This window comes from Sylvia atricapilla, chromosome Z, assembly GCF_009819655.1.
Source record: "Sylvia atricapilla isolate bSylAtr1 chromosome Z, bSylAtr1.pri, whole genome shotgun sequence".
NCBI lineage: Eukaryota > Metazoa > Chordata > Aves > Passeriformes > Sylviidae > Sylvia > Sylvia atricapilla.
This window is the reverse complement of record NC_089174.1, coordinates 45,740,469-45,767,390: the sequence shown is the minus strand read 5'-3', so window position 1 is coordinate 45,767,390 and position 26,922 is coordinate 45,740,469. Positions and strand designations below refer to the sequence as shown.

Sequence of the window (26,922 nt, the reverse complement as noted above, 5' to 3'; positions counted from 1 at the left end):
GTAAGTCTTTAACCTTGCAGAATTCATGATTTGAAAGAAATTCTGATTTAACAAAGAAAGTGACTGCAGACTTCTAACCATAGATCTATAATGATTAGGCCCTGTTATATTCCATTTGATTTACACAAAGCTTCACTATGACTTTGAGAGTTGCTCATCATGACTGTGAGGAGGATTTAAAAAGTCATATTTCCCATCTAACACATAAATATATATATATATATATAAATAAGTAAGTGTATAGATCAAGTATATTTACAGAATGTATACAAAATGTATATTTATAGCACGTGTGAATAAATTATGTTTATATCTAGTGTTCAAATAAGCACATGCCCATACATATGTGGTTCCCACAAATACATGCAGCAGCACAACATACCAGGATGCCACACCATTCACATCTCATGCCAGAGAGCACCTCAGAAGACCCACAGGTTTTTTTGCAAAATTCACAGCGAGCACTTGAAGAAAGGTTTCCCTCCCTCCAGTGGTGATGGTAAGTATCCTAAGGGAACACATCATAACTTAGCATTACATGAATCAGATACAGCTGCATGTTCAATACAACTTTAAAATCAGTAATTCCAATAGCTCTGAGGAAATAGCAACAGAGACTAGGGCATTAAGTTTTTCTCAAGATAAATATAAATCTTTAACAATCTTACATTTCACTAAAAGAAAAAATCAAACTATCAAAAAATTTATCCTAGTATTTTTCTTTCACAGTCCACTAAAAAAAATTCTTTTAAAAAATCATCCTACAGTATCAGTATTCTGTATCTACTGTACTGTAAGAAGATAAGAAAATATGTAGTCTTGCCTTAGCCAGACTGCAGGAAGCATGAGGATAAGAGAATGTTTGCAGGGATGCAATGCAGCCAACAGCTCAACATACAGAAAAGAAAAGAAAAAAAAGGAAAAAAAAGAGTTCCACAACAGCTTTTGCAAAGGAAACTTTTATATGATGCTTTTTTTTTTTTTTAATTTGGAGGTTGTACACATTCCACAGACTTTTCAGCAAGAATTCAAAGGCATCGTGAATATGCCAGCATTTAAGTTCATCTCGCTCTTTGTAGTATATTCTGAAATCACATATGTCCTTTGCCTGCCAACAAGGAACAAGGAACAAAAGTGATAACTGGCAGCATGCGAAACTAAAGACCAAAACTGCTCCTTCTCTAGTCCACAAAATACACGGCCACCTTCCCTTGCAGAGGCATCTGCACTTACATGATCCAGGTGCCCATCCTGATGACACTGCCGGCAGTCACTGCAGGCAAACAGGATACAGTCTGTGTGCACATGTAGCTCACAAACTAAAAGCACAAAAACAAGAAAACTTCTTTAGGCTGGGAAGCTGAGGAATTTTCTGCATCTCCTTCCTCCCTCCCTTCAATACTCCTCCACTACCCTTTTCTCACCATCCTTTCTTGCCTTCATGCTCTTTACATTCAGCAAAGGTAGACAATAAAGCTTACCAGCATTGTTTTGTGTGTTCCTTCACTTCCTCTGTGTTAAAAAGATGCAACGAATATAAAGGAAAGGCTGAGCTAATTCTGCTCATAAGCAGCACTTGTCATATTTCCTCCAATTACAGTAAGTTAAATGTGTACAACTGCTCAGCTTTGTCTCGCAGTTTCGCAACTACTGTCTTCTCCAACATGCTGTCTTCTGGGCCTGAAGGCTACTTTGATTCAATCACCATATATAAGGTAAATCACTATTCCATTGTCAAAAACAAATCATTTTTTTAGAGCACTCTCCTAAGTAAGGGTAACATTACCTTCCAAAATATAGTAGGTAGTGTAGGTGAAAGAAATTTTAGTGAGCCTTGTAGAAGTTTAGGTAAGCTTTCATTTTAAAATACCTTCATTATTTAAAAGCTGACTTGAAATACCAAGATGTCAAAGAAAATAATCTGCAGTTATGCTACAAAGGATGTGTTACAAAAAAACCCACCCTAAAACAATAACCAATAGATCTCAATACCTAGCTTCATCATTTCAAGAGTTAGGAGGGTTCTCTGTGGGCCTTAGGGAAAGAGATGGATGAAAAAGATCCTCCTGTAGCTGCTTTGTAAATACTTGTATTGCTCTGGGAAGGCTGACTTTTCATCAAGTAAATGAAAGCAAGAGATATGCATCAAATTTTTCATTTCTGGTTGAACAGGTTATTTATCCAAGCATACCACAAAAATATGAGAACTGTAACCGGAAAACTGAAAAGTAGCAACTGCACACATTAGCTGAAAGTGTCTTGTTATTAATTTACACAGAGAATAATACCCAATTTGAAATCTCTTTAGACTCTTCCAGAGCAGAATTAACCAGAGAGCAGAATGCTGTGTTACTTCCACAGCAGACATACTCTACCCATCACACTGAAGCAAAAACTCATGACTAAGTCAACCACAAACACACACAGGTCACCATGCTCAGTGTCTTCACTGCACTCAAGGACTGCTCTCTGAGCTATGGCACAGTCCCTCCTCCATTCACATTTTTCCCTGTTCATAAATGTAACAGGAATATTCTGCATTTTTGCCAGCTCAACTAACCAGGCAAACTAGATGCTTTGAATCATACTCTTGCTAATGTTAAAAGTGTCCACAGACAAAGTTACAGCTTCAAGGAATTTACAGAAGCATTTGGAGTTTTATTGTTAATTCTGCCAACACAGGCATGCACTGCCCTTTGCTATACTTTATAAGAACACAGAGGAGGTTTTACTCTTGGTTTAATTCACATCTGCTGCTTCTAGCACCAACCCTAGCCCAGAACTGATAAGATATATGTTCACATAAATGGTGCGATATCTGACTATCCTGGTGTATGAAAGAGTATGTTTTTGAATGTAAAGGTCAAATTAGAGGTCCTACAAAAAGAAATTTCATCTTTATCAGCCATTCCCATGATCTGCATAGTTCTTTAACTCTTAACAGAATGACAATCTTCTGTTCAAGCTAGTTATGAAAGTTCTTTATGATTGCCAAAAAACCTAACCTGATTAATTTCAGATACACAAACTTGAGAGAAGAGCCTTTAAAATGTTAACTGCCTCCTTCTCCCGTAAATCTGCTGCTCCTGGTCAATGTATAATAAGAAACTTTTGTAAAGAATTCAGCACCAAAAAAATGTTTGGATTGCTTCGATTTTTTTTTCCCACTTTCCATCTCTTCTTCTCAGAAATAAAAGGAAGAGCAACTCTCATCATCATGAGTCTGGGTTCAACTGACACCAGTGAAATCTGGCAGAAAAAACAGCTACCCAAAGTAATCAGTAACTGTCAGCAGAAATTGGAGTCAATCTATTGTCATTTCTACCAATGAAATGTATGCATTTATTTCACCATGGATTAATATACATGCATGCTCATTTCTGAGAACATGTCCCCTCCTGTGCACCCACAACATTTATGTCAGTGAAACCTTTTATTTCCTTTCAAGAAAGTTTATTCTATTTTAAGATATAAACACTGCAAAACAAGTGATTAAAATTATTTTACCAGTACTTTTAATGATGTCAATCAGTAGTTTAGAAAAGGTAACTCCATCTCAACCCTCTTTTTTATCCTAATTATGGTAAAGATTCCAGGAAAAGTTCTTATTTTTAATATCAGACATGAACATCATTAAAAAAAAAAAAAGGAAGTAAGTTCAATATCTCCATCTGGATCTAAAAGTTCAACAGCTTAAAACACTAAATTTCTAAAACAAATTCCACAAGTATTTTTGAAGAATATAGGAAGAATCCTGTGCATTTTATTAACTTCAGCTATCTTCCTGTGCATTTTATTAACTTCAGCTATCCTTTTTAAGATACACTTTAAAAAATAGCAAAGAAACAAATTGTAAACTTACAGATATTCAGAAAAAGGGCTACCAAACAAGTCACACCACATAAAATAATAAAACTGTGAAATCCATGTGAGGAAAACAATTCAGAACCTTCAACGGTTCACAAAAAAAAAAAAATCTGTGCATCTGTAATATCTAACTACAACATGCAATTTCATGTGTTTCATGTTTACAAATGCTTAAATATAAACATCTGAAAAACATATTCCTTCACACTTGTATGCTGGTTTTGGCTGGGGTAGAGTTAATTTTCTTCACAGTGACTAGAATGGGGCTGCATTTTGGGTTTGTGCTGCACAGGCTTGATAATATGTTTTAGTTATTCTTGAGCAGAGCTTACACAGAGCCAAGGCTTTTTTGCTTTTTGTACTGCCACACTCAGGAGGAAGCTGGGGGAGGCTGAGAGGAGAAACAGCCAGGATTGCTTACCCAAACTGGCCAAAGGGATATTCCAAACCATTTGACATCCTCCTCAGTATTTAAAGCTAGGTGTGATAAGGAGGAAGAAAGGGATGTTTGAACTCATGGCATTTGTCTTCCCAAATCACTCTGAGGTGAGGGGGCCCTGCTGTCCTCGAGATGGGAAACACCTGCCTGCCCGTGGGAAGCTGAGAATGACTTTGTTTTTCTCTGCTTGTGTGTGTGTGTGGCTTTTGCTTTCCATATTATACTGTCTTTTTCTCAACCCATGAGTTTTCTAGCTTTTACCCTTCCAGTTTTCTCCCTGATCTCACTGGTGGGACAGAGACTAAGTGGCTGTGTGTGGTACTTGTCTGCTGTCTGCAGTGAAACCACAACAAATGGATACAATGCAAATGCAGTAGAATTTAGAGAGTAAGAATATGAAAGCAAAATTTAGAAAGCTTTAACTAAATTGGATCATTAAACTAAAGCTATTTGCAATAGTAAAGAGGGCACAACTAGTGATAACTATTTTCTTTTCAAATTTCTTTTTAGCTCATGGCACACAGGTTCCGAGTCTTGTAAGACAGATTAGTAGAAAATTCTCTGTGGTATCTGTAGCTCACTGAACATGCTACCAAACTCTCCCAGTCACATTGTGACTATACTAAGTGACACATTCCCTAGTCAGAAGAACAGTTTGGCTCCATTATGCAACTCAACAGACAAAAGCAGAAACAGAAAGACTGTGCCATTCTAAGTCTAAATGCCCTGATCAAAGAAGATTGCTTCCACTACACATATACCTAGAGAAATCATATTAAATAAGACATTATCTTTAGTAAAACAGCAATTTTGGAAGCAGCTCAATTCCCTGAAGAATAAGTTCTTCATTCATTAGACTTTTTTTTAAAATAGTTCAGAGGTAGTATTCCTATAAAACAGTAAATTCTATTTAATATCACAACTCAACTGAAGAACTAGTAGACATTTAAGACAAGGGAGAATTGAAGAGCTGTCCTACATCAAAATCAGTCATGTACTCATGCCACTATGTGTTTCAAATAAAAAATCTGGTATTTGGGTGATTTCTTTAATTACTGTTTTTTCAGAGAATCTATGTCAGAACACTCAGAGCATTACTATTTTGACAAATAATATTTTCAAATATCTTTCCATTGAAGCTACTTCATCCTGATTACAAGTAACCGATATCTGAGACTAGTAACACAAGAAATTCTACATTCTTTTCTAGAAATACAAAAGCCTGATGATTCTCTGTACCAAAAGTTTCCACTGGAAACAGAAATAAATCACCCTAACAGGACAAGTTTTTCTTTTGCCATAATAGCTCCTCATTCTTTGCCCATCTCAGGCAGACTCATTGCACACCACAGACTTGCTCAAAGTAAACTGGAGGAAAGATGAAAAGAGCATACAGGTTTGACAAAGTTTGCTGTTTATCAAAAGTGGTCAATTTATTACTCCTGAGTTTGAAGTATACCTTCCCACAACCAGTGAACGGATAACAAATAAACCAAAAATTTCTCAAGCACTGAGATATGCAGTGTAAGGAAACTGTAGGCTATTGCGTGACACACAGATGGCTGTACAAGTAGGATTTAAGTTACCTTCACATCGAAAGGCAGGTGACTCTAGGGACTTCCTGCACACAGTGCAAAACTTTTTTTTGTAATGTCCTGGAGGCCCAAAACAGTGTGCAACTGGAACCTATCAGTGAAGAATGCATAAGACATCATTAATTTCAACTTCCAAAGTGTCAGTTAAAATTCACAGAAGATGCTTCTTCTTGCAACAATAGAGCAGTATATACAATGCAAACTTAACCAAGCACAAGAATAAATAGACAGATGAATCACCCTTTAGAAATAATCGTACTTAAAAATATTTTTTAAATACTTTAATGTAACTGTTTTTTAAATTCTTGGGAATTAATATGTATTGTATATATTTTTAAGTGCTGATTAGCTTCTTGATGATTCACAACAACATGAATCCAAAGGCTTCCTTTGGGACCTACCTGTAATGGCAGTTGTTCTAAGCATTCTTAATTGAATCAAGAACAATTAAAGAATGAGTGCACAGATGAACAAAATACCCTAAAGACATACACAAGACAACTTTTAACATCCCAGAGCTGCCACAGTTCAGTGCTCTCCACATGTCTTTCACTTGGTCTCTGAATACTGCCCGGCAGCTGGCTGACACAGCAAAGGGATTGGTTTGGTCTCCCCCTGCCTTATGCAAAGCTTCAAAGCCTGAATGGTACAGAGATCCAGCTCCTGAAGTACATCCAGACTTAGGTTCCTCCTGACTGTAGGTTGAAAATGACACACTACCATTTTCTCTTGCAAGAGATGTCTGTATCAACAATTTTGGCAAATGGTTTCTTATTATTCACTTACCTTAAATTATTTTTTTTCTTGCTTAGTGATTATTAAAGAAGATGGGAAATGATAGTACCAAAGCAAAAACAAATGAAAAGAAGCAAAGAATACTTAATACGAAACATACTTAAGCTTCATACCTGTTCTAGAAACTACTCTTCCTACAAGATGCACAGCTTTGCTAAAGTAACATTCACTAGAAGGAAGGAACATAACTGAATATTTAAAGTCCTAGAATCCAAATGAGTTCCACAAAAGTTTGCCATGATTCAGGCATTTAGTATTATGCATTTCACATGCCCTTCTTGCTATAATAAATATATCAGCTTTATCTTGTGGTTTTATTTCTGGTAAAAGCTGACAAATTATTATTTAGGTTTCAAATTAAATTAATCATTCCCAGTAAAACTCTGGAAATAATGACTTCCGATACATGTAGTCACAGATAGAAGCTTTTCCTCTCAGATATACTGGCAAAAAATCCTTCAAGGTAATTTAACAGGATTTGAATTTTTCTCCTTGTATACTGATATTTTCCTGAGAACTATTAGCAGCAAATCTGACACATACTGTGAACACAGAATCTGACGACCCAAGGAGTTGCTTCCAGTTATAAACATCCAATTCCCACAATAACTTTCTGCTTCAAAAAGTATGGGGACAGTTACATCAAACAATCCTGTAATTCAAGTGTAAACAGTGAAAGAAGGGAGATAAAGTTTTGCCAGATGCAAGGAGAAAAGTACAATGCTGGAAGTTTAATCAAGAAAAATCAGTAACTCCCAAACTGCAAAGCATGCGGTTCCTCCACTGCTCCTCAGAATCAAGCCTTGGGAGATAAAAGAGGACAAAGAGAGGTATGAAACATGCTTGCGTTACCAAATGTGAACAGGACAGTGCACAGCAGCCGACCACTGAATCAGAGTCACCAGCTCTTTGCCCCAGAAGACCATATAGTCTGGAAGAATCCTGGGTCCCTGACTGACCAGGAAACTGCCCATTCAGACCCCAGGCTCCCCAGCAAGCTGGGCTGACAGGCAGCCTACAAAAAAGACTTCATATTAGTATCTCCATTATGATATATAACAGCATTACCTCCAAAAGCCTCAAGTATTAACTTTATGTACAAGTTGGGGATCTAAAAATACAGCCAAAATATTCTTTTTGAGTCCGTATCCTACTCCCGCCAGCCCAAACTGAAATTTCATTCTCTGCAGCCCTCCATCTCTGACATAACATTCATTGCTGGCTTACACAATTTTTTTTAAAATCAAAATACTCTAGTCATATAATGTATGTTTGCAAAAGAACATATATTGGGGGGGAGGGGTGGGTGGAAATTATCCTGGAAAGCCTAAGAAGCTTTAATCAAACCATCCCAGATTAAGTCTAAGATTTACAATCCCTGCCCATCTTGCTACTTCTTCAAGAGAAGGAAGAAACAAACCTCTCTGTACAGTGACATACCAGTTACCTGAACTCAGTTATTGTGGAGGTCAAGTGCCAGAACTGTCTTCTCACTTGAGCTGCTCCAAAAAAAGAGCTTGCTCAGAGAAGCTGACTTGCACAAAATTCATCCTGCACAATGAATTTATGTGCAGAAAGATGGTAAGAAATGGCTATGTGAGCACAACCCAACCCAGACACTACAAATGCAAGGAGTGCTGAAAAGCTACAGTCGGATTTCTTCAGGCAAGCTTTTCTGCACATCCCAACCTGTCTTCAGGTTTCAAGTGTCATCTTTAAGTGCCCTACCCCTGCCACCGCCACAAGCACCAAGCAGCCCCTTGGGTGGCTACCCAAGCCAAGAAGAATTCCCCCTGAAATCAGACACAGGGGAGACCTCCTTTAGCTCCAAGGTAGTGAACAAACTGCTTTGGAAATGCAGCATGAGCATCCAACACCCTCAACAACCCAGGTCTGAAACACAGGGGACTCTTCCTCTGGCCATGAGTCTGGCTATTTTATCTTAAGCCTAGCTTAGAAATGCAGGCTGTTCATTATTGCCACAGAGAGGTTCTGCTGAAAAAAAGAAAGTGTGAAAAACAGTGTTTATTTTGGGAAAAACTGTGAGAAAGGACTTTGAGAGAAGGTAAACTTATCCAGGGTCTGACTGTACTTATCTAGAAAACTCAAGGGAAGGAGACCAAGTCTAAATTCTTCAGCTGTTTAGACCATGGTAACAATTATCTGAAGTCTCAAGACACTGCCAAAAGGAAGGGAACAACTTGCTGATTTAAATATTAAGGCGGGGGGGTGGAGAAGGGGAGAAAAAGGGAAAAAAATGTTTTTTTAATTTCTTTCTTACAAATCAAGCCAAAGAAACTTTGTTTATTGTGAGTGGTCTTTCTAACATGCTTGGAAGATGACTGGTATAAAAGCAATGCACAGCCTAATGGAAAACGGGATGGGAATAAGATGGAAAAAGAGAAAAGGTAAAAGAGCAAGTACAACATAACAAACACATCAATTACATAATGTTTTTCCCAACACATTTTGGTCACTGAACAACTTCCAAGCACCTAATATATATATATATATGTGCGTGTGTGTATATATATATGTATGTATATATGTATATAAAGCCAGTGAGACATCATGAAAGAATACAGAACATCACATGTTATTGCCTTACTTATATCTACCTCCATAAGTACGGCAAAATACAGAAGCATAAGGTGGCCTACAAAGACAATGTTAATAATTTATGAGAGTTTAAAGCTGCTTTTCCAATCCATCTACTTAGATTACCTTATGAAAACCACAAAAAATCGATTTCCACAGAAAAATACAGAAAATTTCTTCTAGTAATACCATTAAATGACATCTAAGTGCCCTTACGATATTGATCAGAAGCATATCAACAGAAAGTATACTGGCATGATCTCCAGAATGACTCTGCACTCAAGACATTTGTAGTTCCTGTTCTATTTTCTGCCATCTGTTAAGGAATGCAAGGCATTAGAGAATGTAATACGTATCTGTAAATGTTCCTATTAGCCTGTAATAAAATTTAATCCTATAGAAACCTAAGACTTAGATTCTAACCTCTTCAGTGAAATTTGTACAAGTGCATACCAGTTCTACATTAACCAAAAAGAACAGCAACAAACTGCTTTTAAAATCCACACTTTAGAAATAAAACAAAGGATAGAATTGCTTTCTTTTGATAGTGCCTTTTAAAATTGCTCCTCATCCTGAAATGTCACAGAATATCAAGCACGCGACCAGCAGCACATCACGAATTCAAGTACTCTTCCACTAAGGTGGAGTCACTTTGTACACAGTGGCCCAGCTACTCCCCAGACCCTCTGATTTGTGTATAGCATCAGACCAAGCTGTCTTACTGGTCTGCAGCCTTCAGGATGCCTCAACAGGGTGAAAAATACAGCTCCAGAAAGGCCTATTTTTCACCTAGCAGCAGCTTCTTTTCTACCAGCTCAGGCAGAAAAAAGCTCCATCTTGAATCATTAGGCAAAGCCTTCCAGGCTCAAAGGACAAGGAGAGAAATAAAGATGTACCAAATGCCAGCGTGACAGCTGCTGTCTCGGGCAAAAGTCTTAAAAAGGAACTACCTACTAAAAACTTCTCCTAGGCCTATGTCTAGATACTATTTTGCCCATGCATCTCCTTCCCCATTACATCAGGGTGACTTGCACTTGGCATGACTTTGTAAAAAAAAAAAAATGGAGAGATTAAGAAACCATGGCAGGACCTGAAGTAGTGTGGGGCTGAACAACTTCCAAGCGGCAAAGGGTACACAGAAAGATGGATACTAGCACTCTCAGTAACAGCCTCCAAAGGTTGAGTAAAAGGAATTTACCTTAAGATCACTAGCTTGCAGTTCAAAAACACTGTTGCATTTTAAGGAAAAGCACAAGCAGCTTGGAAGCAACCATCTTCATCAGACTCCCACATGGGCAGTCACACAGAGTCATTCTCAAGGACTGCTCCCAACACAAGGCCAAAAAATATTTGCTGATAAAAATTAGAATGGTGTTTCTGAAACAAAAACATGTATGGAGGTTTTAGTGTAAAAGCACTTCCCTATCTAAAGTTTCACTCCACCATCATAAACCTTTGCTCTAGGGAGGTAGATATGTTGAACATACCTCACTATATCCCATGACTACTCTGTCTGGGCCTAGATGACATCCTCTCTGAGAGAAGCCAACAACTTTGTGATTCAACTTTTGCCCTTATTGACATCTTTTCAATTTCTTCCTTATTATTCAGTAATCACAAATAGCACTTTGATTTGTTTGAAACCCTTTATTTAGTAGCAAAATATTTCTGCAACTTGAATACACTGTGTGCTCTGGAATGTCCTCTATTTCTTTTACCTTTTAGGGACAATACCTATCAACTACCCTTCACTTGTCTCCAAACTGACATTCTCGCTCTGAGCACTTGATTTATTGGCTGATGTTTAAAGGCAGTGTAAGTATGGTAGTTCTACCATATGGTAGTTCTGAAATGAAATACGAATACAAAGTTATATGGTGTCTCAATACATAGGAGAGGAGGGGACCAGAGGACAATAGGACAAGAGACACAAAATCAAATACTTAATTATCAAAATTTTAACTGGGGCTAATACAAGGGAATAAAGCAGACACCTACATGCTATCCTACTATATATAGGATTATTTTTCTTCATGCTATACATCTCTGTGATTGCAATGGATATTGCATTCCATACTACTTCAAACCAGAATGATATGATACTTCCACTCAAAAGTAAGGCTTGTATAAAAGCTTTCCACTGCTACTAAGAGTTGTATGGCCTAGTATTTTTTTTTTACTATAAAGAAAAAATTGTATGCAAAAGTCACTCACTCCTTGCTTTTATTGCTGCAGAGAAAATCAATGTCCATGTCCTTTTATCAAGACAAAGATTAAGAATTAAAATAAACACAGTGACATCCCATAATGCTTCTGAAACTGAAGAGTCACTGATACAGCTGCAGAGCTCATCTGGGAGTTCAGATCAAGTTTCAAGAGAGCATAATAAACTCTCCTGAGTTTACGAACTAGGAGGAGCTGGCCCTTCTTTCCCTTAAACTCTGAGGTTTCACTTCAGGGAGAAAAGGGAGAAGACTTTGGTGCATTGCCTAGATTACCAGCAAGCAGTTTTAATCCTCATTTGGATTCTAAATTATGCCATGTGACTGTCTCCAAGCAACAGCCTTGCTGAAGCAACACAAGGATGGGTCAAGTGCTGGAGAGAGACCTTCTTGACAGAGGGTGGTCAGTGCTACCCAGCAAGGGCCCAGAGAAAATCAGTCTTGCAGAACAACTTGGGTTGGAAGGGAACCTTTAAAGGTCATCCAGTCCAAACTCACATGCAGAAAGCAGGGACATCTTCAATTAGATCAGGTTGTTCAGAGCCCTGTCCAACCTGATCTTGAAGACTTCCAGGGATGGAGCATCTACCACATCTCTGAGCAACACATGACAGTATTTTATCACTCTTATTGTAAAAATTCCTTCCTTAAATCTAGTCAGAATGCATCTGCTTTTGTTTTAAAACCATTACCCCTCATCCCATTGCTGTGGGCGGTCCCGTTCTACTTTCAGATCATTGTTATTGACCCAAATAACCATGCTGTGCACAGCTAAACTCAGCAACCCGAGGAAGAAACTCAGGTCAGCAGACAAGGACAAGAGCAGAGACCCCTGCAAGCACCACAGCCTTCCCATTCCTTACCCCACCCCACGAATGCAGTAGCTTTCCTTACAAAGGAAAGTTTTATTTTTAGCACAAAAGGATTCAGAAGCTGATAATCTAGACTAGCATTTTTCCATTTTAGACAACCTGGCTGTAAGAACAGCAGCACACGACAAAGTCTCATGAGCAGACTTTAAAACCTTCTTAAAATGGAAATGTTTAGAAACCATTGCAGCAATGCACCAACACACCAACAAGAAAAAATAAGCATAGCAAATGCTGAACACATTACTAAACCGTTCTTCATGTGGTCTCATTTCCATATAGTTTTCCAAGAACAGTTATATAGAAAATACACACACACTTCTACAAAGCTGTGATACAGCTTCAATTCCAACCTAACAAGGGAAAACAAAACTTCACATTTCACCCCTCAAAAGGTTTTGTTTTTACTGTTACTTTGTTTTGTGTTGGTGTTTGGGTGTGAATTATTTTCTGTCCTCCCTTCCTCCCTTTTTTTTTTTTTTTTTAAACATGCACTGCAAAGTAGGTAAATCCTTATCAGAATGTAGAAAAGAGAGAATTTGAATTTGAAAAAAGTTGCTGAGACTTTATCATTGGAACAAATCATATGCCCTGCAAACTTTCCAGAAGATTGATCTACAAAAGCTTTTTAGAAACATCATGACCTGGATCCACCCTGGAATACTAAATGCAGGTGACAGTGATTTACAATGGAGAAAAAAATTCATAGGTCAGCCTTAAGAATGAATTAATCAAGAATGATCTGAGGCTGCATGCAGTTGTGGCATGCTTTTGACTCTCTGAGTCTTTACTTGACCCTGGGAAGGAAACCCTACTGTCAGGAATAGAAGTTTCCACCAAACATCTGCTGAAAAATTATTCTCCAATGGGTTGACTTAGTATCAAATGACACACACTTTGATGAGCTTTAACAATTGCCATCTTCTCTAGATGAAATCCAGGCTAGTAAAAAAAAAAATCCCTTTTCTGTAATACGCTGAATATTGACATAGCTGAAAGGACTATCAGAAAAGAATCCCACCAGTGTTCTCTCCTACGTCAGAGCTTTTAATAAATAAATAATCTGAAAGGAAAGATTAAGAAAATAAACTTTCCACAAATTGTATAAATGGCTGTCATTTGTTTTTCGCTCTGTTATATTTTTTACGCAGATGCCAAGTCTGGTATTTGCTTTGACAGAGCCTGCATGCAAAACGATGTCTCCCATATGGCAGATTTCACTTGTGCAGCTGATCAGGATTAATGCAACTCGGATGACCACGTCAAGGAGGACATGAATGTCCAGAACGAACAGTACAATCCAGAGTTTTCAAAATAAGATCACTACAGCTCAAGACAGAAAACACAGAAGACTCTTCGCAGCTAAACACAGCAATGCTGAAATGCAAACAGTTTCAAAGATTGACAACACTGCCAAATAGCTATCTTCGCTGTGCAGTACAATTTGTTTATTGTTTACAGATAAATCACAAGACAAAAATTATGTTTTGGGGCAGATAGATTACAGGGACTGACAAAAGGGAAAAAAATTACACTAATGTCTACAACTGATGCAAACGGGAACATTAGTAAGACTAAATGTAGAATTTTTACCATATAAAAGCAAAGGAACAAATATGATTTTGAACAATGGATTAAATGTAGAGCAAATCTACAGAAGAAGAAATCATAAATGTTTACAACACCCACACTGAATAAAATTACTGTTTTCCAGGTGGATTTTTGTCATCCCCCTAAAGGCCCTTGTAGATATCTATATCATCTGATTCACTATTTCTTTTGCTACAATGACTGATTGTGAGCAAACTGAAACAGCAGAAGACGCTAATTCTTAGTAAAAGCATTTCTCACTGCCGACATGTCCCTTCACCATAGGTTCCATGACTTACAGCAGTATTTCCTACTGTTTCACTGGCAAATTTCTATGTATTAGACACCTTTTTGACACCTTTCAAAACAAAAAGTATATAAGGAAAGAGGAAAAGCAAAAAGCAAGTTTTGCTTTGGCAAAGCCTATCAGCTTTATCACCTAAACAAAGCATACTGAAGAAAAACCAATGGGTAATTTCTCTCTATCCAATCCCTGTGACTCAAACTGCATATTGTTTTCAAATTTCCACATCTTACCCCCTACACAGGCTTACACAATGAAAAGGAACTTGCAAAGCATTTTACGACACAAAGAAAGGAATCAGCTCCCCTTCACGGGTCTACACAACAAATTCCCATAAATGTGTTTTGAGTCAGCAGGTCTGTAATGAACATGACTGATTTTACAGCCACGTCTCATTCGAGTTTTGTCTGTGGCTCCTTAAGGTATTTGTAATGTTTTACTACTTATCTAGTAAATTTATTACGCCCTTCCTCCCTTTTACTCCTCTTCTGTCATCCTTTCCCGAGTAGATAACACACTTTGTTTTCTCTTCAGTTTAGCTTCTTAATACCTTAGTTGCATCTCCATAAAGTTGATTCATGTTCCACACCCTTTGAATCAACCTCTTACACATGAAGTCTTGTTGGAGAAGGTCACAAGCCATCTGGAAGCAAGTACTTTATTACTTATCAAAATCAATTTTGAATCTCTGTAATGAATTGAAGTCCTGCCCTCTCTTTTTGGCTTTCAAATCCTATACTTACAATGCAACAATTTTATTCTCTAGACAATAAACATGAAGCTTCTTAAGATGCAGCAATCAATAGAAGACAAACACAGCTTCTTAGCTAGGCAGAGCAGCTTAATACGTAATAGCTGTAAAAAAATTGGTGATATAAACAGTTCATCTTTATGACACATGGCAGAGTTTTCATCAGTCATTCCCTCCAATATTGCGAGACTTCCAGGTAATGACACACAATAAGAACATCTAGTAACGCTTAAAAAATGCAAATAACCGATCTTCAAAGACAGACTATCTACAGTTGCTCATAGCAGACTTTTCAGAGGAAGTGTAGCTTTGCCTGTGAGCAGATATAAAAGCTTCAGTGATGACTAATACAATTTTTGCATTATGATATGAAAAAAACCCACTGCTATAGAGTAACATGTTCATTAGTAATAAATGTGTGGTATTACCCCAAGGAAGAGACAAGCTAGTATCTCTTTACTCACCCTTACAAGGCTGGGAGCAATACATGAGCATGGTATCTTGACATTCTTGAGGCACTTTTCATGAGACATAAAGTTGCAAACTGTGGAAATAAAATAAGAACTATGAGCAACTCTTCACAAGCAAAGTGCTTTAAGAAACAAACAATCAAACAAAACCAAAAATAAAATTAGGAATACATCTTTTTAAACATGTTTGCTGTCCCCTAGGATTGAGACTGTACAGAACTGAGCAATACATGATCCTCAAGTTGTTTTGTACTAAGACACTGGCAATGGAAAAGGAAGGAGAGTTTATCCCAGAACAGTACAAGCCTACTGCAAGTCATGTCCTCCCACACTCTCTCTCTCCATGAGCATCAAAATGAGTTCTTAAATTTCAAAAAAAGTTTTAAACAGTGCAAAACAGCTGTTTGATGGTAGCCAAAATAGAAGGACATGTTTTCAAGTGAATTATTGTACAAGCTAGTGCATGTAGAAATGTATAAATGTGAGAAAACAAAGTATTGTTATAAACTGAGTGTAACAGATGAATGAGACAAAATTCAAGGTCATCAATTATAGGCAGCTTTGAAAGTCAAGAGTAACTATTTCTTTTATTATAGGTTTATAATTCTATCCAAGCTTTCAAGGGTGACAGTGTTTTAAAAGACCATTTCTCATGGAAGAGATATTTTCCACAGCTTCTCACCATGAATTTGCATTACATAAAGCTGTGTGAAGAAAACAAAGGATTCTTTATTTCATTCTCACCAGCTCTGATTAATTAGGAACTAATAAGCCATGAAGCTAAGGATTTAGAGTCTTCTTTCTTTGAGACTTACTCTCCACCAGTTCAAACTTAAAGCCTTGTGCAGATGCTCAGGTCGTGATCTCTTGAGTGGAATCTCTGACCTCTCCCAGTGCCAGGGCAGAAGATCACTCACCAGGGACAACTGTTGCTGTACATAGGGGGTTTTCCCGTCCCTGCTCTTCATAAGCACACTGTACCACTTCCTAAGTTTCACAAGTATCTCACAACACCCCAAGTGCTTCGAGCTTCCCATCTGCAGTCCACTGGCCATTGGGCATCACAGTGCTGCTCCCTGTCCACATGGAGTAAGAGATCTGGCTTTACAGCAGGCTCTGTCCATAAGCCATCCTGGGCCACTTTTCCTACCACATTCTGTCTAACTTGGTGTTTTAATAAAGATAAAGGCCATGTGTACATATGGCAACTCATGGAATGTAAAACCAGCAGCTCTCCAACATACACTTGAAAAGAAACAGAAAACATCTCTCTCCAGGCCTCCCCAGCAAGGCAGGACACAAAAGCTGGGAATCACTGTAACTCATGAGCTGCGTAACACTTCCAAGAAAAATGATGGCTATTTATACCCTCCAATATGTCACACGTTTTACACATAAGCAATTTCTCTCTGTCCTCAAGACAGACTTCAAAGCAGAAACCAAAAGTAAGAAGAAAAAACCAGTGAATTATGCCCTGTTGGGACACTAGCAATGTATTGGTATCCCACACAAATGGCATTTGTTGATAATTGCTCATGAAATACCAGATATAACACATAATCTTCTCTCCCTTTTGAAAGGACTACTCAGTCCTGAGGAAAAGTCTAGAAAGTGTTAAAAATTACTTTGGTTTCCTCTTTGGGAAAATAGTCACTATAATTCAGTTTTGGTGTTTTTCAAACAGACATTTATTTGTATATTTGTATTCTAACATGTCAGGTTTTATTTAATTTTTTTTCTTTTATCTTTAACACTGAAGTCTAACTTTGCATTTGCTAAACATTTTTATAAATAGAACTATCAAACTGCTCTCCAGGGAGGAAAAAAGATTATCAACACAAGAACAAAATGGATCTCATACTCCTGGAATTGTGATCGGTTCAGCATAAGACTTACTGTGGACCTGCCCAGAGAGAGCACTCGTTCTGAGCTTAATAAAAGCACTTGCAAAGTAACTTGCAGTTCCTCCTCCAACCCTCCGTTGTCTGGACTATTTCCCGCCAGCAACATCCTACTCCCTCTGTCTCAGGTTTTTACTTCTCAGTTAACTTGCTCCAGCACTACAAGCAGCAGTAAAAATCTGCTTCTGCAGCAATTCCCTTCTGCTGTCCTCACTGCAGGGTGCCACCACACTTGGGTTTTGGAGCTTGTTATGAGCACCGGAGCCATCAACATTATCATTGCTACAGGTCACGATGACTCCCAAAAAGAGACAGGTGCTGGAAGATAAAGGGGAGTTCCTGCAGCCGAGTGCTCTCTCCAGCACACCCTGTGCGTGCTGGCACACAGGAGACTCCAGTAACTCACAGGAAACAACAATTCAATACTGCTTCAGCCTGTCACAGAGCCACCACAAGGGCACATGTCATATTCTGACATAAAGTGATAGTACCACAGTTCCTAAATATTGCCTGGACAACTTGGCAAAGAGTAATTAATTTAGCTTGGCATTTTTTGTGACTGCCTTAACTTGCTTGCATTCTTCTCACTTTCACCAACTTCAACTCCCAGCAAGTGCCTGCCAAGTTCCTTCTAATCTTTTAACAAAGGTTACAGATTACTGAAAGACCTAGTTGACTAAAGGGCTAATTCTTGTTTTTGAAACAAAACATTAAATCAGTAACAAACGGCTTAGAGACTCAGAATTCTTTCTCCCAGCTATGAGTGCACACTATATATTTCATTTTTGGAAAAATTTAAGGGAAATGCATTAGAGACCATACTCAGCTTATCAATGTGAATATAAATACAACTAAATTAAATGCAGTAATTCTCTGAGGCATCTTGTTAAAGGTAAGTCTTGGAAGAAGTCCCTGTCTTGGAGAGTTTACTAAAACGGATGGCCTGATATTTGTAGGAGTGTTGCATAAATGCAAAATCTCTAGAGTCCTTTACAAAAAGCCCTATAAATGTACACAGATTACATGAAAGAACTACAAGGGGACTAAAATAAAACAGAGAAAGGAAAATGTTCAAGATTTAATGCTGCATCAGACAACTATAGACTCTGCAGCAGCTCAGCCATTGCACAGAGAGAACCAGCAGACTGATTTTATACTGAGGCACAGAGGTGGCTTTTGTGCCACTCCCTCCCAGCTTTTTCCTAATAATGTCTAACATTCAAGTTGGCTTTTTTTGACAGTTACACAATGGGCACATATTTCTCTGGGTGCATCATTACAACTCTAAGATCCTTTCCTACCTATCTGTAAAAGCAGACTAAAGATTCAGCAGCTTGTAGGAGAACTTTTCCTCCCCTTCATTACCATCACTTTACATCCAACCATCCCAAGCAATAAAATGATAGACTGAAATATACTTCTGTAATCCTCAGCAGCTGGTGTCAGGGTGAGCTCTCATCTTACTACTGGCCTTTATAGAGGAGGCTGAGGATTGTTAATGGAAGAGTTGGGCAGCACAATCCCCCACACTGCCACAAATCCATGTGCAGCCTTGACTGGGTTCATTGCTTCCCTCTATCGCTTTTATCTGACACCCAGACCTGGGCATGCAGTCAGTGTATTTTTATTTTAGCATTTCACACATTATGAATGCCAACTTTCAGTTCCAGGGGGAACCTTCCATGCACAGTATCTTTGTTTATATCTGTTTTCTACTAAGATGTTCAGAAAAGCAAGGCTAAGAAAAGGCTTGGTTATGGTTACCAACTTACTCTGGCACTAGACTTGGGTGACCAGTGGAATGTTGTTTATATCTTCCTAAGCACATGAAAATTTTATAGGATGAAATAAAATAAAGTTTCTACCAGATTAAATATTGAACAATTTGTTTTTTTCAACAACAGATGTTTGTGAGTGTTATATATTATCTCTTTCTAAATACATAATCTTAAAAAGGCTATTTTTAAAAATAATGAAGCAAAGGATGGAGAAACACGGAAAAGTCCTCATCAGGTATCTAAAGTGTAACTTAACTCCTACTCTGAAATATCTCCCTGTACTCACAAGTAAACTTCCACACCCCAAGAATCTCTACCCTCCTTTTTCATGTGACAACCTTCAACCCTTTACTGTACTTCACACATCAAATGAAACTCAACTGTAGTCACACCCTTTTTTCTTCTGAACAAGTCCCAGCTGCAAGAAGCAACATTTTCTGCCAATCAAAGACTGACAGGTCTCTGAAAAGATAGGACCACCCATGCTCCTTAACACTTCCCACCACACATTTACAGACTTAGCTGTAATGACACTGCAGCAAGCCACAACTGCCCCAAACTGTGATTGCCACAAGAAGTCCAGCTTCCTACAGGTGGCAAAAGGACATGTACCTGTGGTAGCTTTGGGCAGAGCATGCATTGCTAGCAGAGAGTTCCAAGAGCCAATTGTATCATGGCTGCGAACTCCAGAGTGAAAAGCACCAAGAGCAGGATTTAGTTTGTGTTACTCAGAGAACTGTTGGGATTCAGTGGATCCACTGGGAAGGTGACAGCATAGCCATTTTTTACCTTACCACTTACCTTGCCACTCTGCACTGCAACAGAACAGCAACCTCTGCAACAAATGAAGCTTGGCAGCAGTTTCCTCAGGGCAGAAGGACGTGCAGTGCAGTTTCAAGCTTCGTGCTTCATAGGAAGCATGGCTATGTTTTAAATGCAACAGGTACTACAGAGAGAATAATGTCTCTTACCATTTACTCCAGAGGGGTAATTCATTCCAGCAGCGACTACTGAATTTCTTTTCAATACTTCCAGTAATTTTCATTTTCAGTAGCTCCAGTAAAGAGAGCATTACTGTTAAGAGCGTGCTACAACTACATCTGACTACACAGTCTGAAGAGGTACGGTCACATTCTCACGTGCTGTAAATCAGCATGACTACTTTCAGTTTGCTAAAGCATAACAATTTACCAAAGATTTTTAACTTCAAGTCAATATACCAGATTATAAATTTGATCATGTAGCATATGTCTTGCTTTTATCAAAATGAAATAATGAATTAAGGGTAAAACTAAACCCTCCAAACATTACCAGGCTTTCTGTAAAACTTAGTGCTTTGAACAGACAGCCATCAGTACTTCTAGAAATATAAATATTTCTCTTAAACAGATGCAATTATGATGAATCTTTGTTCCATATGTCACCAACTTATGTAAGGCATTCAAGAATCCAGAACAAGAGGAAGTATTTGAATTTGCCTGCAATGCAGTCTTTCAAGTAGTCATTCTCACCCCTCCCCTCACTGAAGAAACAAAACCTCAAACAAAACAAGACAGTGCTCAGCAACTGAAAAAACAGCTTTTTTTTAAGATCACTGTCAATCACTGCTAGAATATGAGAAAACAAGATGTTCTTTAATTGTCCCTTTTATTCAGGAAGAAGACGTAAATACTTATCCAGTCCAGCCAATATACCCAGGGTTGCCCTGAAACATACTAGAACCCTCTGCCTTCTGGTGGATCACCAAACCAAACTGCTTTACTCCAGAACCTGGAAGATCTTCTGAAATTCCCATTTTGTTCGCCATCATTCACAGAGATTCACAGCTTCCACTTTGGTTCTGCCAGGACTCCTAGTCATGAAATTGTATCACTGGCTTATATAAAGAAGCTGTTGACAAGTGCTTGGGGAAGGAAGATGGGTATGGAAGTGCTGAACATGGAAAAATTAGTTTGCCAAGATTAGTTAATAAAAGGCCCCCCTGCACAGAAAGGCAAAGATGACCACTGCAGGAGCCACAGCCACTGCAGCATGCTTAAAAGATGGAAGGAGGAAGGACAACTGCCTGTAGACAGACAGAGGAAAACAAACGAGAAATCCAGCAAAGCCAGGGAGTAAACCAAATGCTTCAAAGCTGTTATGCAAGACAACAATAACAGTCTCTACTTTCCAAACAATGAATCAGTGGGACTTAAAGGGCATATCAGCACCAAGACAATTCAGTCTAAGTCAGTATAACTCTTTCAAAACAAAGTTTTATTTTGGTCAAAACTAAGGTTTTTTCTTTTGCTCTGCCTGCTCTTCTATAACATGTGCCTGACATAACTGAAGCCAAAACATGTGTTTAATCCACCTCTTTCCTTCAATGGCTCTATCACTCCCTTCTGAAGTTATCCTTGGTGCGCAAACAGGCTTATTTTATCCAGCAGGACTGCTTTTGCCTTCACTGAAGAGATCTATTGACAGTAAAAAGACAATAGATTTCAGAAAATGCCCACGGACTAATTAGTCACAGATTGGAGAAAAATACTTTTATTTTTTCTATCACAGTGTTCTTAAATTATATCAAAAACACTTACCAGACTGCTTATCCAGATAGGATCGTTCAAGCTGGTAGAAGAGTCACTATTCTAATGAGTAACTTAAAAGCAACACTTTCATTTTACTGTAAGTTTGTGGGACTCAACTTTTACGTTTGTTACACAGCTTTGAGCTACTTTTCCTTTGTAACAGCTTGCCAACACAGACGCATTTAACTTTTTTGTTTACAACTGCGACCACAGGCCAGTCTGACTTTGAATACTGTGACTATTCACTGAAAGGAATGCTGGATGCAGTACACGGACTTCACCAGCTTACTTCCCAATTCAGCAGAAACATGCAAAGACCTGTACGCAATATTGGTGTGCTCTCTCAGACAAAAAACACAGCCTAGTTTAAGTCTAGAAGTCTGTTGTGCAATGCTTGCTAAATGTCACCGGGAAAGTTGTCACTAGAAGCTTTGGTCTTCCCAGAACATTTCAAACAATGGTGAGAGAGGAATGGAAAAATCTCTAATAAGTCAAGCATTAAAAAGACCCTCCTTTCTCACTGTGGTGAGAAACTTCAGGCTTTTGCTTGTCTTAAAGTTCAACTGAACCATACTGTAAATACTCTTCCTCTTCAATTTAATTCAAATTAAAACCTTGTTTAGGTTTTCCAGATACCTACTGCCTATCCTTATAGATCACCTGTATTTGACAGCTCTTTTCTCTCTCCAGGATTCTCTGGTCTTGTCAGCTAGCCTGCTTCACACCTGCTTCTGCTTTAAATGGAGATACCAATATATACCCTGTCTGATAAAAAAGCAGTTTCCCTCCACACAATGTGAACTGCCTTGCACTTTGTATTTGCATGAGAACACCTTCTCTTTAGAGGTACAAACACTCAAAAAAAATGTTTTTGTAGCATCTGAGCTCTATAACTTCAAGGCAGCACATTTGAATTCCTAATCATTTCAGATATGCTGGTAGAAAATAACAAAGTAACAAGACAAGTGAAAAGAAGACAAGCTACTTATTAAGGAAACAGCCAGACAAGTTCAGCGACATACTTGAGCTGTCAATTACTTGGTTATAGTAGGTTTGCTTGAATTGTAGTAGCCTCACAAAGCATCTGCGCTACCTCAGCACTTCTCATCTCTCATCCCTAAGGCTGTAAATATTCTGAAGCCTACAACAAGGTATCTTGCTTCCCCATCCTTCTGGTACTGTAAAATGAGCACTGACAAATGAACTAAAGAAACCTCACCTGCGAAAACAGAGTTCTCTCCATCCTCCCATCTCTTGACTCTACCCAGAGAAGGTCTCTCGAATCCTGCTAAGCAGGAAAAGCCAGAGCACCAACAGCTAGAGACAAAGGACCTACGCTGTATGCTCAGTCCCATCAAGGCTTTGCACCTCAACGAGAAAATAACTGCACCGAGAAGTTATAACACAGTAGCAAAAACAGCCAGCTCCATTTGGTCAAGCTGATAACCACAGCCGTCAGAAAATCCAGACACCTCACCAGCTGTGTCTACACACAGAAGAGAGGTCTATCCACTCCACTTAAGATGCCGCAGTCCATTCTCTTTCCAGTATGCACAGTATGGGCAGAAAGGATATGGCCCAGAGGAATATAGGCTGAGGTGCGAAAAGAAAGAGAGCAGCCCTGCTGAGAAGCACTTAACGAGGTTGGTGGATAAAAACCCGAGAAAGCATGGCCAGAGGTCCAAAGAGGTGACTCTGCACCTTTACCCTGCTCTCATCCAGCCTGGAACACTGCATCCAGCTGGGAGATCCTCAGCACAGGAAAGAAAGGATACATTTGAACAGGTCTTAAAGACAGGTCACAGAAATTATCAGACGGCTGGAGCACCTCTCCTTTGAGAGACTGAGAGATTTGGGATTATTCAGCCTGGGAAATGAAGGCTCCAGGGAGAACTTAGAGCTGATTTTTAATACTTATAATGGGGCATATAAGGAAGATAATAGGTCCCATTGCAATAGGACAAGAGGTAATACTTTTAAACTAGAAAATGGTAGATTTGAACTGGAAATAAGGAAGAAATTTGATATGATAGGGGTGGTGAAACACTGGCACAGGTTGTCCAGAGAGCTAGAAGATGATCCATCTCTGGGAAAATTCAAGGTCGTGTTGAAGAAGCCTTTGAGCAACCTGACCTAGTTGAGAATGTCCCTGCTTATTCCACGAGATGTGTGGGAGTAGGGAGCTGGCCTAGATAATTCTCAAGGGCACTTCCGACCCATACTATTCTGTGACTCTGTTCTGTGAAATTTTATGAGAAAGGTGAGTTCTGCATAAACTTTACTTTTTTTCCTCTTGATAGACAGCTGGATCAGACTTCCCACCAGTGAAATTAGGGTGAACAGAATTTTGGAGGCATGCAGTTTTAGTTACTGAACAGGTCCTTAGTATTAAGAGTGCTTTCTTCTTCATAGAGATGGAAGATAACTAGTCTCAAACTTGCATTCACATCCAGAAAGCGCCAACACCTTCTCTTTTCTTGAAGATAAAGGCAAAGATAGGACAGTGGCGTGGGACAAGGTGCTGGTCCACTGATGGAAAACAAAAAATCTCCAAAAGGGCTACAACATCAGGGGAGAGTTCAAAAATTCATCTCCTGACAATTCCAAAAAAAGAGATCCTTCAGAGGAAGAAGCCTCCCACTAACAATGTGAGGCTGCACAGGTAGCCTGAAGGGACACAGTCTTTGCTACCAACAATGTAACAGCAATAGACCATTGGCTGTGACTCTTCTCCAAGCAGGCTTCCAATCATACCGGCTATCAGCAGTCTTTGGGGATGCTGAAGGCAGGAGTCCAAAAAGAAACTGTCTCCAACCACAGAAATCTGTCTATCTGAGGGCAAACAATTAAGCTCTCGAGCAGCTCTTTTGTACAGGCAAAAGGATGAAGGTTGCCCACACAAGCCAGATGCAAAACCATGTAACACAGTTGTGGCTTTTCCCCAGGTTTTCCAGACTGCAGCCTCTACACAGCTAGAAAGGGACAAGCCAGTTTGAAGGCTGACAGAAAAGCCTCTAATCACACTCCCCACACATGCAGTGAAAGGCTATAGATCCTAACAACCTTCAAAGAAGGTCCTCCAATGACACTCAACTCATAGTTTCAGCAAGATGCCATGGGGATAAGAAAATCAAGCACCAGATACCACTAAAAGCCTCTTGAAGACCATTTAGCAAACAGAAATTTTTCCTGGCTCTGTCTTAAGCTGGTGCTTCTTCTGCCTTTTGCTGCAGCCTGCCCATGCAATCAGCTGAACCCCAGTGGCTGGAGCAGAGATGTGCCAGCTTGGCAGCATGTGTAAATGAAACTGGACACAAAGGGCAGAGAAACTGTGAAACAGTTAAAACTAGAAGAACAAGCAGATCCAGCTGGACCACACAACCACCTACTGCAGGGCATGCACACCAGTGTCATAAATGCTTACGTCCCTGCAGCTGTTGTCTGCAACAGCTTCTCCAAATCACTGTTTTCAGGGTGATGCCTTACAAAGAGAAACTTTGTCAATTGTTTATCAGCACTGTCCAGCTGACTTACAGCTACTGGTCAAAACAAAGAGCTATAGCTTATAGCACTCAGAAGAGCACAACAAAAATTACAAGGAAGATTGATCCAGCTCTCAATTTAAAGGAAGATGCACTAAAATAATTTGAGATTTACTGCAAGCATCCTTGCAACAAAAACATCATAGAATCATAGAATGGTTAGGGCTGAAATGGACCTTGAAGATCATGCAGTTTCAACTCATCCTGCCATTCAGCACACCAGGTTGCTCAGCAGACCATTCAACCTGGCCTTCAACATCTTCAGGAATGAGGCATTCACAGTTTCTTTGGGCCATCTGTTCCATTTGTTCCTTTGGGCAAAAATATTCTTCCTAACACCTAATCTAAAGATGCTCTTTTTCAGTTTAAAATCATTGTCTCTTTTTTTGTCACTATCTGCCCATACAAAAAGTCCCTCTTCCTCCTTTTTATAACCTCCTCTTAAGCTACTGAAAGCCTTCTTTTATCCAGACTGAACAACCAGATTGCAGAGGTACTCCGTCCCTACAATCATCTTCATGACTCCCCTCTGGACACACTTCAAGAAGTCCATGTCTTTCTTGTGCTGAGGATCCCAAGCTGGATGCAGTGTTCCAGGTGGAGTCTCACAAGGGCAGAGTAAAGGAACAGAATCACCTACCTTGACCTACTGGCCACACTGCTTTGGATGCAGTCTAGGATGTGCACTGGCACTGCCAGCTTGAGTCCAGCTTTTCATCCATGACAACTCTCAAGTCCTTCACCACAGGGCTGCTGTCAACTGACTTCTTCTCCCAGTCTGTACTCTTGTCTGGGATTGCCCCTAGCCAGCTGCAGCACCTTGCCCTTAGACCTGCTGGCTTCATGAGGTGATCATGCCTAGGCACCCTGCATGAACACTGCAAGGTTCCAGCCCTCACACATTGTGGGCTCCTGCAACAATATCACTCGTTACCCAGTACAGCACAAATAAATCCACACGGTGCCATGTCAGCATCATCCTGCTCAATAACAACACAGATGTCTCCTATGAAAAAACAGTCCTGTTAACACTTCTGCTACATTAGACATACCTATGCCAAAATGCCTCCACATATATAAAAGGGAAATAACAGTAGCACACTTCCAACTTTGAAAAAGAAGAATTCAAGTTACACTTAAACAGGGTGGATCTTAGCTGAACTTAATGCACAGTAGGACTTCACAAGCTGTGACAGAATTTTGGCAGAAAAATCTGACACGGACACAGTTGCCTGGACACTTTCACAGTACCCAAAGACTTGGAGACATTCTCAACATTACAGGTTCAACTACACACCAGCTGTAATACACACCAGCTCTGAACCTGTGGGGCATATCACCAGTGACACACGGAGTAAACCCCACATGTATCCCATGTACACAGGGACTCACTGAGTTAGCTGTGTGCTCTTAGCAGTGGGGGAAACTGAGAATTCCCTCCAAAACACACATAAGATGTTGATTGGACCAAGGAGAGCCAGGCAGCATTTCACATAAACACAGTCTTTTCCACTCAGTGATATAAGCAGCAGACAGGAGGTTTGCAATTCCACTTCTGCCTCTTAAAAACTGAACACAGAATATAAAAACCTAATAAAAAATCCTGAAGATACTAGAAGGAAAAATCACTG

The 26,922-nt window shown here is 39.2% G+C and overlaps 1 protein-coding gene across 1 annotated transcript in view; it reads right to left on the bottom strand.

Moving 5' to 3' along the window:
• DGKQ (diacylglycerol kinase theta) overlaps window positions 1–26,922 on the bottom strand; it is an 88,131-nt gene that overhangs the window by 50,881 nt on the left and 10,328 nt on the right. Inside the window, exons 2-5 of the mRNA XM_066339281.1 lie at window positions 15,495–15,574; window positions 5,893–5,992; window positions 1,234–1,319; window positions 383–508 (exon numbers count right to left, since the gene is read on the bottom strand). Of these exons, the coding sequence (XP_066195378.1) occupies window positions 383–508; window positions 1,234–1,319; window positions 5,893–5,992; window positions 15,495–15,574 (392 nt within the window). The remainder of the gene's footprint in view (window positions 1–382; window positions 509–1,233; window positions 1,320–5,892; window positions 5,993–15,494; window positions 15,575–26,922) is intronic.